Source organism: Agelaius tricolor, unplaced genomic scaffold (genome assembly GCF_023055355.1).
Source record: "Agelaius tricolor isolate 1412-34295 unplaced genomic scaffold, bAgeTri1.0.p SCAF_3, whole genome shotgun sequence".
In the NCBI taxonomy this organism is placed as follows: Eukaryota; Metazoa; Chordata; class Aves; order Passeriformes; family Icteridae; genus Agelaius; species Agelaius tricolor.
In genome coordinates, this window is record NW_027269263.1 from 25,669,339 (window position 1) to 25,681,813 (window position 12,475).

General features: G+C 45.6%; 1 protein-coding gene across 1 annotated transcript in view; it reads left to right on the forward strand.

Annotated features, from left to right (window-relative positions):
- Positions 1-1,356: 1,356 nt before the first annotated feature.
- Positions 1,357-12,475, forward strand: part of TMCC3 (transmembrane and coiled-coil domain family 3) — a 132,604-nt gene continuing 121,485 nt past the window's right edge. Inside the window, exon 1 of the mRNA XM_071423280.1 lies at positions 1,357-1,686. Coding sequence (XP_071279381.1) covers positions 1,675-1,686 — 12 coding nt within the window. The 5' untranslated portion in view covers positions 1,357-1,674. The remainder of the gene's footprint in view (positions 1,687-12,475) is intronic.

The window sequence follows — 12,475 nt, forward strand, 5'->3', positions numbered from 1 at the left end:
AGCAGGTACATGAAGAGGGATGTGTCTCAGCATTTTACACTGGGTAGTGGCCAAGAAGAGTGTAGCAGGCAGTATTCTTGGAAACACTGCTGGTTTCTGTGCATAGTCATCTACAGTGACTCTGAGAACATCCTACTGTACCTGTAATATGGACATCTTGACAAAACTCAGGGTTTTTCATTTTCAGGAGACAAAAGAAAGGGAAGAGGCAACCTGAGCACTACTGAAGTCTGTACAATCAAACCTGAGAGAGCAGAAGTACCTAACAACCAGCATCAGGAGACACACATCAACATGCTAAAAGGAGTACAGCAAATCTTAGCCAAATAGCTGACACTGACCATAACCAGGAAAGCAAACTGCTAGTCATGCACAGTCCACTCAAGTGACAACCCCACCATTTGAGCACCTCAAGGCAACATTGTGCTGGGTGACACCATAAACCTACCACAAGATCAAAAGCAGCAACGTTTAACTCAGCATCACAAACATGATGGCCAAAATTTGATGGCCAAGTGGTCTTGCTTGGCTTGCTGCTCTCCCTGACACAACGTTACAAACTTAATACTAATCTGCCAGTTTCTCTTGCTTCAGCTAAACTGCTCCTGTCAAACTAAGTTCAAGTGTAAATGTGATGACAGTTTTCTCTAACTTGTCTGCTTTTTATTTATTCACTATCTTGCTAGAAATTAATTTCTGTGGGTTGCTATACGCTCACAGGACTGAGGTTTCATGAAAAGTTACTTGAAGAATGTACCAGGACACAGAGAAAACTTGAACTATGGGTTGCCCTAAGATAAGTGACATCCTTCAGAATCTGAAATGTGTGGTCAGTCCTGTCCTCCCGAGGCACAGCACAACCTGCAGCTCCGCGTTTGGCTGCTCGGCACACAGGCTCACCCGGGGTGTGTGTGCAAAGTGTAACATGCCATGGTTCGCCTCCACACACCCGACAGCGGGAGCTCTGCATTCTTACATTTAACATTATTACAGAAAGTGTGTGATAATTAACAATAAATACCTTCCGAGATCGGATTCTTTTTTAACTTGAGAACAGCTTGTCACTCTGATGGTGTACTACAGCTTTCAGGAAAAGTAAATTGCTGCTGGAATGTGTGTAATTTGCTTCGGGTGAGACTTGCTTCGTTGCGAGAAGCTGGAGCACCGTGGGGTTCGAGCACCAAAAGCGGCGTGGTCCAGGCAGCTTCCCACGGAACCTGGCTGTGGCGACGCAGCCATCCAGCACCTCGGACCCTCCAGCCATCCATTCCGCCGTCTCCTCGCTCCCCAGAGGGGGCAGCCCCGGCCCTGCCCTGCCGTGACCCGGACCAAAGCGGCGCGGCGGAGGGGCGAGCGCGCTGCTTTCCGCGAGGGTCTCTGCACAGTGCTCCGGGTGCCCCCGCGGCGTGCCAAGGAGCCGCCCGGAGCCAGGCGCCCGCTCCGCGCCCTCCCCGGCCCCGGGCAGCGGGCGGGGGCCGTGGCCGGGGAAGGGGCCGGGCCCACCCACCGCCGCCTCCCGGCCCCCCCGCGGCCGCGCTGCCTCGTGGCGGGCGCAGCCGTTGCGCCGTCGCTCAGAGCGGGCAGGCGGGCGGCGCGCACGGAGGGGCCGCCGCGCCGTGAGGGGCGGGAGAGCGCGGCGCCGCGGCGGGGAGCCCCCGGCGCTGCCCGCCCAGCATGCTGCGCAAGGTAAGCACCGCGCCCGCCGTCCGGCTCCGGGCGCCGACTCGGGCGGGGACGGGCGGGGATGGGAGCGGGGGCAGCGGCGGGTCCGTCGGGGCCCCGCCAGGTGGCGCCTTGGCGCCGGGCGGCCCCGCGGGGCAGTTGCGCCCGTGAGGGCGGGCGGGGCGCGGAGCCGCGGGCGCGCTGCGAGGGGCGCGGTCCCAGGTGCGGGCAAACTTTGCCTCCCCGGGCGGGCCGTGCTCCGGCCGGAGTTGCCATGGCTGCCGGCGGCGGCGGAGAGCCGGGGAGCGGGGTCTCCCCGCAGGCCGCCGCCGCTGGCTGGAACGCGGCTGCGGCGGCGCGGGGCGAGCGCCGAGCGGCCGGAGGCGCCCGGGGCTGCGGGCGGGAGCGGCGACCGTGCGGGGCGGGCGGCAGGGGGCTTCCCCCGCCGCTATTGTTCCCTGCACGGCCGCAGAGGATCCTTGGCTGCGAGATCTCGGGCGCGGATAGACTTGGGCGAAGGGAACAGCTCTGCATCCACACTAGGCAGCGGCGCTGGCGGTGCTGTGTGCAAGCGAACGCAAGGCTCTCATGACTGTCCAAGGCACTGCTAAAAGGTGTAGAAAAATAACCCGAAGCTCTTAGCCGAGGAGAGCGTGCTACCCAACCAGACCCCACTTCGGAACTGAACCCAAAGGCTATTAAAGTCCGTAGGGGTCCTTTCCCTGACATCTAGCTCCAATCACAGTTTTCATTGCTCCTTCCAAAAAGGGAAGCTTCCCTTCCAGGTAGACTTGGGCTGCATCCTGAAACAGGCTGTAGCAGGATAGTGCCAGTGTAGAAGGCACGTTATCAAAAGAGTGAATCACGCAACTGCTCAGGTTTTTGTCCTGCTGTTGTTTCTGTCTTGCTCCCATTTTGTGTGATCTTTCCAAATTTTGTTGTTACATCCTTAGGCCCATTAGCCTAAGTGTGCCTTAGCTCAGACAGCTGGAGTAGTAAGACATCTCTCAAAATGCATGTTAAAAGACATAGGAAATCTCTTCCATCACTTCCTGGTGAATGAGGTGGTTGAAGCCTGGGGTCCTCTTCAGCTGTGCTCAGCCACAGATCCAGGTTGCAAAGGCTGTGCTTGGTTTGGCAGAGCCAGGGGAACACAGATAAGCAAGATGATTTCTCTTTGTTTTGGGAGGAACCCTCCGCTTAGCTGGACTCCCTAAGCCTGATATTGCTAATCCCTTTTACAAATAGCAGTATTTTACACTTAGTGTTAGTTATTGTGTGTTTGTTATATGGTTTGGACAAGCTGGTTAAGAGAAAGCTGAATAATTCTACCCTTTCATAGTGAATAATGTGGAACAAATGCTTTATTTGAATTTTATCTTCTTCCACTGCCCATCATAGTCCTTTGCTATAAGGAGAGGAAATGCAGAGATGGTGGTCAAGATTTCATATTAAGGATTTGTCAAAGGGCAAAATTACCTTGGGAATTGTGGATACAAGGTATTTGAGCTTTGTTTCTTTTTCTTACCTTATTCTGTGGCTGCTCAAGGGCTGAATTGGGCTTTGAGGGTTGGTTTATGCTGTCATCCTGTTGTGTGCTGCATGTTTATGAGCTGTCCATCACAGACTGACCTCCATGTGAATTATGAGCCACTTGTGCTAAATTCCTCTGCTGTACACAACTAGAGCACTGCCAAGAAATGTTAAACTAAGCTAACTTTAGCTTAAAGTGATAAAATTTGTACTTCCTAATTTTTAGGCAACACCTTAGCGCTAATGAAGGCTGCATAACAAATCATCTGAGAAAGTAAATCTCCTTTAAGACAAATGGAGCAAGAAGTAAAAAGAAATTGCAGCTCTCACTTTGAATTGGGAGTGCTCTGATTCTACTTTAGGCATCCCATTGGGCAACCTTCCTCACTGAGTTCATAGTCCTTAGCATGTCTTGGAAAAACAATAGTCAGTGTGGGGAACCAACAGTGAAATTAATTTCATGTCATAGCTCTCTAGGATGGAGAATGAAACTTCAGTGTTGACGGCTTTGTCTCCTCTTTATTCTCTGCTATTCCAGAGGATTTTCTACAATTTCCATCTTAACATCCCCTTTTTTTGCTTTTATATCTGCCAGAAAGGGAACCTTTGTTTTTCTATTTTCCCCCCATCATTTGGTTTTGTGGCCAGCAAGAGGAAGCCTAACATTTGAGACCCTTCTGTTTTCCTGTCCCTAAATACAGTTAATGTTTCAGTGATTGCTTCAAAAGTAAGTAAATAAATAAATAAATAAAGCTGGGCCACTGAGTTGGAAAGCTCAAGCTCTTGCATAGAATTTTAGTATGGGTCAAAAAATTTGTGTTAAATCTACATTTTCCATTTGGTTCATGTTTTCCAAGGCCATCTGTGCTCATAAAGGAGCAAAAAGTAAGAGTTGTTTGGGTGCCTCATTAACGTAACAAAAACCTGGGGTTTGTGGCTGGAGACATGAAATAATGTCCTTTCCCTTTCTGTTTGAGATGTAGTGAATTTCCCTTTTTGTTTGAGATGTACTGAATTTCAAGTGTAATGCAGAGAAAATGGCTCTGTGAAGATGGGTGGAATCAGTGAAATGTTGGTGCCTCTGAGGAGCTGCTCTCCAGTTGTGTGGCTGGGGTGGGCTTTCCCTAGGCTGAGCCCTTGGCTCCCAGGTGAGCTGATCTCCCTGAGGAGCCTGCTGCTCCCTGTGCTCAGTCACTGGAGTGGGATGGAGTGACTGAGGCCAGCAGTGCTGTGCAGAGGCTGGCGCTGCTGGGGCTTCAGGAGTGACACAGCATGCACTGTGCAGCACCCTGGGCACTTTTGCTCCTGGGTCCAGAAGGACCTCTGAGGCAGAGAGCCCTCCATGTGTTCCTCAGGTCCCTGCCAGAGTTGTGGAGGACAGCAGAGCAGTCCAGGCTAAGTGAAATCCAGCACTGTTTGCATGGGGGCTGTGCAGCGTGGCACAGAGAGCACCATGGACAGGGAAGGATGGGCAGTAGCAATGCTCTGCTCTGCTAGCCTGCTGCTTTCAACATTCTCTGCTGGGCCTGGAGCTTAGCTCAACAGTTCTCACCAAGTCCCTGCCTCTGCTTACCACCCCTTCTGGCAGCTCCAGCTACTTGTGTCCAACTTGTTCTTCACAGAGGGAGTACTTTCTAAAATCCTTGGAGTACTAGTGAGGTTATTGATTACTAATTACCCTGACACCATATTTGAGATGCTTTATAGGAGTTTGATCGTTCCAGACAGAGTCCTCCCCTTTCCTTGTCTCTACACTCTCTTTTCAGACTTCAGAAACGTGATAGCTGTGAGTACAGATCATCCTGGGCACCACTGCTTCTCTTGCTCTTCAAGCTGTTCAAAATAGTTAGAAATGACATAGATAGCACAGACACATCCAAGTACTTTCTTGCTTGTGAACCCTGTTGTGTAATATGTATGTGCTGCAGCTCCCTGTGTAACTAATGTCAGCTGAGGCTGGTCTATTTGATTTCATTCCACATGAAAGATCTGATTCTTTTTCTTCCATATGCCCCTCTTTTCACTTAGTTTCTTATTAGTAAGAAAATGCTAATGCATATATAAGCAGGAGGAAAATCCCTGATGTTGTTTTCCTGGTTTTGTGTACCTCCTCCTTCCTGGTCATTCAAATAGGGTAGACTGGCATTGTAGTTAATGGAGACAAGCTGTCTGTTAGATATTGCAGGAATGTGGTGACAGAGAGGACAGGCTACATTTCCAGGTAACAGATGGAAAGCCAGTTCTCCAGACCTCAACAATCTTGTCTCTTTGGATTTGTTCCTCTCAGTTTCTCTTGCCAGATGACCTACCTGTCTTAATGGACCATATTAGGAGTTAATTTATTCAGTCCCAGCAGTCTGTCACCAGATCACTGAAGTACATATTACATGTAAATTCTCACTTATGTCTGCTTATATTATCTCTCTTGTTCATTTTCACTAGGGTAAACAAATTCACATGTCAAATACTGCCAGTGTTATTTCTTCAGGATAGACGTGCCTACACTTGGAAATGAATGAAAATCAAATACATCACCAAGAAATTAGTACTTAGGAACAACAAAAAGGAGAAATTAGTATGAGCAGAATATACTGAAAATTCAGGATGGGCTAAACAAAGTCTGTAATGAAGATGAAATTGTGTGCTACTTCTGTTTTTATTAGTTCTCATTTAATACTCTTAGGTGGGTTTGGTCTCTGATACTCAATAATCTGTAACTACTCTTTCTACTTATGGGGAGGGAAAGGAAACAGTTTCAGCCTGTTTAATGTTCTGTTTAATTCATAATGTAGTGAGGAGGGACAAATATACCTTGCCAGGTACAGAACAGTGCTTGCTGTAAAATTTATTCATCAGGTATTTTAGCAGAATGAAAGCTTTATTTTTAGCAAGTTGTCATTGTCTGGTCTTTACAATTTGTTGGGCAAAAACTGGGACAATTTGTGCTAATGGGGGAGCATGGCACTGTGGCTCTGCTGGGAAAGAAACTTGCCCTTTTGTAATATTTATCTGCTCAGAAATTACCTTCAAATAGTATATAATACTGTCAGTCAAAGACTAAATTTCAGGGTTGAGGTAATACAGAGATTTTCCTTTTCAGCTATTTTAGAGGCTCTACTATTTTGACTACCCTCAGGGAATATGAAATGTGTTAGCAGTTAAATCCATGACAACAGATAACTTACTTAAGCATTAGATTTAGCTGAGTTAACATGCAGTCAATTTAACTGGCTAAGGCACAGGCCACCCTGGCACAAGGGAGCACTGAATAAATCCTGGCTCCAAACACAGCACAGTGGCAGCTCAAACAGGGGGCTCTCCCCTTCGGGAGAAGCAGGACAGACAGACAGACAGACAGACAGACAGATTTCTTCTACAGTTGGGCATGCTTGGCATGAGTCTAAGTGGATTTTGGTGAATTTGCAGTGAATTGAGGTGCCTGCAGGTGTTTAAGTGCCTAAAGATCTCATGATGTGCGTGAGGATTTCAGTGGGAGATCAATATCAGTTTTGAAGGACTAGAGAGGATTTCCTTTACCTCGAGCTCCTCTTTGCTAAGGAGTTCATCTTTCCCATCACTGCTTCTGCTGTGATTTTTTATTGTGATTCAACTGATTAGCAGCAGGATTCATCTCTTCCAGTAGTGTCTATGATGCAAAACCAGATCAAAATGGGGTCAACATTTTCCAGTGCTTGAAGACTTGAAAGTGGCAAGGATATAAAGGGGACCTAGGAAATGAGGCTGAGACTTCAGGCTCAGCAGTGGTGTTTGCTGTGGCAGACACTAGATGATGGAAGGATATTTATTTCTACTCAGCAATATAAAATAGGATGTTTAAAAGATAGGGTGAATTTTTCTGCAGTTTTCAAGGTCTTAAGTTGAAAGTACTTTATTGTGGTATAAAGAAATGTCAATGGGATATCTCAGATATATCTACCATCTACTTAAAACTTGCCCTAAGATTTATTTTCTTAAGATTCTACAGTAAATTTCTTTAAGAGTGGGCGATAAGGAAACAAAATGTAATGGAAAGTCAATGGGGTTTATGTATCAAAGTCCCTGGGTTCACTTTCTAAAATGGCATGTAAATGACTGATGTGCTTTCAACTGTCTTATATTTTTATCTGCCACCTCTGTTGATAAGCAGAGAGGAGAGCAAGGTATAATTGACATGGGGAGGAAGAATAGAAAGTGACTGATTGTTCAGTCTGTGTCAGCAAAAGAACTGGGGCCATCAAATGAAACCATCAGGCCCCTCATGTTCAGAGCAAAGGAATGGGCTCTGCATTTACCTGTGAGATTCCTGACCACTGGGTGTTGGGGGGAGCACAAGTTTCCATGGGTTCAAATTCACACAGAATATGCCCCTGAGGATAAAGTGAACACTGCTGGCTCAAAGCCCCCTTGACCTGCAGATCTGCAGCAGCTGGGAAGTATCCTGGGGAGCAGCATTCCATGGTTATTCTAGTCATGGGAGTCTTCCCAAGATATCCACTGTTGGCCACTGTTCCAGCCAAGATACTGGCATGGATTTAATATGAACCACTATGTTCCTTACCATCTAGCAACACAGAACTGAGCTTTGTTTTCTGCTGAGCCTGCTTGTGAGATATTGAACCTCTTAGTCATACCCTTGACTAAGCATGTCACCTGAGAAAAGTTTTATGAGTCTATGTTGTCTCACAGAATATGTGCATAATTTGAGATTGCAGTTGTGAGAAAAGAAATGGAGGAAGGCTAAGATGTCTTAAACAGGTTGACTTCAGTGAACTAAACCCAGAAAGATTTGATTAAAGTAATTTCTTTTGTTCAAGATGGCCCTTCAGGGCAGGGGTAGGTCACGATGGCTGGTTGCACGTTCGTCAAAAGCTTGCCTGTGCCAGGCTGAACATTTCTATTTCCTCTTGTTCTGAGGTGAAGACAAAGCACTTTCTAGCACAAAAGACACAGAGAAGGACCAGTTAACATCTTTTCCTCTATATGTTCTCCACTGCTGAAATACTGTCCTACTGAAAAGGCAATTAAATCTTAACTTTAAGAAACATATTTGAAAAAAATAGGCAGGCATGGGGAAAAAAGGGGAGAGATGAACAGATTGAAGAGTAAGTAAAACTTCCAAAAGGCTTTGATAGTCTCCATTTGTAAGGTTAAAAATGGCTAAAGTTCCCCTTTTCTGCCCTGCTCCAACATCTGTGCATATCTTGACAGATCTCATGAGGCTTCAGGACCTTTAAAATCAGGACACTGGCTCTCTGGTCACTGTTTTCCTGCTTCTGAGCAATTGGTCCTAAGCCATTGTATTTAATGTAGTTGAACTTGACCTTGAATGCCAGAAACCATCATAAAAGAAAATGCTTCACTAGCCCATATTATTCTTATCAAAACTGTTTTGAAATAGAAAATTAGGTTTTTTTTAAAAAAAACAAAACCAAAACCAAAACCAAACAAAACCCAGAAAATATATTTCTGAAAAAATATTAGTATTACAATGAAAAATTAACCTCTATTTGAAGAAAAAAAAAAAGCAAGCTTAAATCTCTTTATTCTTCTTTATGGGAAATCAAAATATTTTCCAGGAGAAAAAGAAATAATTTTTCCCTTACAGCAATACAGTATTAATGCTTGATAGTTTGATTCAGATATTCTACTTTTTATCTTTTTATTTGTAAATTAGTTAGTTTTTTTGGGTTTGGGGTTTTCTTGCTGTTGTGGTTGCGGTTGGTTTGTTTTATTATTGTTTGTATTGGCATTTGCTAGCATACAATTATTTGTAGCAGTAGACTAATTTGCAAGTCTCCTAGTAGTTCTCCATTCTTTTCAGGTATTCTAAAAAACATTTTGTTTCGTGTTCTCATTGTCTTTTCCAGCTTATTTCTGGACAGATGAATAAACACACTTTTTAATGCATTTCAATTATCTTACTTTTTGTCAAGATGTACTTTCAGGTAACACAATTAATTAAAACTCCATTAACTGTTTAAAAAGGATGTATCCCCTGGTGGCAAACCTTGGGTACTGGCCTACTTGAGTTAATGAGTGTGAATGGATGGATAATAAATATTGATTTGCTCAAAATAAAGGGGATTTTAAAAATCCTTTTGCTTGCTTTTTATGTTTAAGCCCAAAGAGATATACTTTCCATTGCTTTTTTACCACTGAGATTCAGTCTGTTTGGATCTTCCTGAGACTTAGAGCCTGTTTCACAAATAGTGTGGCCAGCAGGCCCAGGGCAGTGATTGTCCCTCTGTACTGAGCATTGGTGAGGGCACGCCTCAAATCCTGTGTCCAGTTCTGGGCCCCTCACTGCAAGGGGCTGAAGTGCCCAGGGAAGGCAGCAGAGCTGGGGAAAGGTCAGGAGAGTGAGAGTGAGAGTGTGAGGAGTGGCTGAGGGAGCTGGGGATGTTGGGCCTGGAGAAAAGGAGGCTCAGAGGGAGCCTCATCACTCCCTACAAGCATCTAAAGGAGCCTGTAGCCAGGTGGGGGTCAGCCTCTTCTCCCAGGCAGCCAGCAACAGGACAAGAAGACAGAGCCTCAAGCTGCACCAGAGCAGGTTCAGGTTGGATATTGTGAAGAATTTCTTCATTGAAAATGTTGTCAAATATTGGAATGGACTGCCCAGGGAAGTGGTGGAGTCACCATCTCTGGAGGTGTTCAACAAATGACTGGACGTGGCACTAGTGATACAGTTAAGTTGGCATGGAGATGTTTAGTCAAAGGTTAGATTCAATGATCTTTTCTTTTTTCTGTTCCCTTCTCTGATGTTGGAAGCAGGGCTGGTTGTGAAGGCTTTCAGTGCCACTTGCAGCTGCCAGGTCAACTACTTGTCTGGGCAAACTGTGCTTTTGTGGCTTGCAGAACACCTGCACAGGAGGCAGCTGAGCACGAGAATAAATGAATGAGAGAAAGGAGCAGGGAAAGGGTCCTTCTGAAGGGTGATAAGTGTTATACTACATGAATAAATTTCAATTTTTTAAATTACTGGGGAAAAGTGTAGCCAGAGAGCTTTCTAGGCTGCAATCCTGAGTGCTGTCATTGCAGAAACTGTGTAGAATGAGTTGAGGGTGTGAAGAATAAAATATCCCTAGCCTTGGGTGATAATAGAACCCTCTGTATTCTGATAGTTATTTATCATTCATTCTTTTAATGTGTGATTCAAGAGGGTTTTTTTATCCAAGAGTAGTTTTAAACTGAGTCCTACAACAGGTGACTTGTTTCAGCTACTGTTTTCAGATTCTAAAAAGTAGGAGTGCAGATTTAACAAGCAAGAATGTGTATCTACATATATAATACTCGGGTAATTCATGCATGTTAAGACAAAAATAACAGATTTATATCCTAATACACTGGTGTACCAGTTCTAGGGGTGGGACTGAGTAGTCAAGACTTTTGTACTTGGAGCCTCTGCTGCCAGACTACATAAACTGAATAACTGAAAAAAAAGGTGAAGTTACTTTTATTCACTACTCTCTTACAACAATACAGCATTGGTGGAGAATAAAGGAATCTGAAGTCCCTGGTAATGGATAGTAATCTAATGTAAATCCTCAGGCAAGTTAAGTTAATGTATTCTCGGCATGGTGCCTGGAGTAGGATGGGGGGGAGGAATGGGAAGGGATGAATCAGCTCTCATGTTTTGCAAGATCCTGCCTTCTAGTTCAATATTGTCTTGTTTTCTTTGCCTAAATTTATTCCTGACAGGTGGTGACAGAATGTTTTCATTAAAGAAAAGTTTCCTAGATTTGCAGAAATCATATAAATTCTCCTGTGGCAAACTAGCATTCAGACTTAAAAGTGGCCATATTCTCTTTGCCAGCTCTTAAAAGCTTAGGAATTCCTCATTGCTGCCTAAAATCCCTTTTTTCCCTGGGCCCCGTTATCCAGCTGTGCAAGGCAGAGAGCACAGAAGTGCAACTCCTGCTGCTGACCCATGCACAGAGGGAGAGCAGCTGCCCAGGACTCCTGCAGTTAGGTTGAACCTTGTCCCTGACATTGCTGTCACCCTGACCCCAGGTGGGCTTGAGGCAGTGCCAGCATGTGTCCTGACCTGCTTTTGCACTGCTTGATGTTGAATTATGGATCCCCTATGACATTCTTCGGCTAGAGCCTCTCAGGGATGGGTATGCAGTTTTAGAACTGCTGTCAAGAGAGGGCAAGCTGGTGCTTTGACAAGCTGGGCATGGGAAACAGTGCTATAGGAATGCTGCTGTAAGAATAACCCTGGTTGCTAGCACTTGCAGAGGGTGCTTGTGCCCCCTTGGTGCACAGCTGGTGGAGCCAGAGTAGATCCCGGGGGACAAACCCAGGACTGTTTGGGTGGGGGGTAGCTGTGCCTCACTTCTTGTGTCCTCGAGAGCTGGTGGCTCGAGTTTATTGGAACCTTCCCTGCCTGCTCTGGTTTCCCACTTGTGGTTTGTCAGTGAATGTGGATGAGAATGTGGGATCACTGTCACACTGTGGCACTGTGGGGACAGATGAAAAAAAGACTATCTGTGCCTAAGAAGTCAACCAGAGAGCTCCTGTTTCCAGCTCCAGGGACTGTATGTGGACCAGGTTTCCATGGGTGAGGTGGGATAGGGGAGAGGAAGAGGAGCTGCCTGATGAACCAAGTGCTGCTGTCATTATTCTCAGCAATGCTGAGCACACTGGAGGTGGTTTTTGAATGCTGGTTCTGGTGTGCTGATCCACCACCTCCAGAATAGCCTGCCTGTAACAAGTGCTCAGGTGTTCAGGCTGGGTTTTCTGTTCTCTGTGATAACTATATTTAGATAGAATACAATTTAGAAATGGAAGACACAAATCACTGAATCAGAGGGAGTCATGGCATTGAATCAAATGAAGAAAAAGTAATACTTTCCCCAGTGAGTTCACTTGTTTCTTGCTTCTGGGGTCCATTTTGATTTCATAAGCACGTTCTCTCACTTGGCACTGCTTCTGTAGGAATTTTTTAAGTATGTGTGTTTTCTTAGTATTTTTGCTGTGCTTGAGATCAGCACCATTAACCTTACTCATTTGAATGGTTCAGTTCCCTGGGCCTGTACAGCAGTCCTGCTCCTCCACAGGATGGATTTTGGCAAACAGCTTTAGAGATGCTAACGAGGGAGGTGGAATAGGAGGGGACACACCACATGGCTGAGTGTGCATTAAAAAGCCCTTGCCTTGATAGAACTTAAAGCTTGTAGGACTTCCCATCTTCAGAGGGCTTATAAGCATTAATGAAGCCTCATGACACCACCACAAAAGTGATGTAAATATGTATTATCACTATAGTACATGGGAGGGC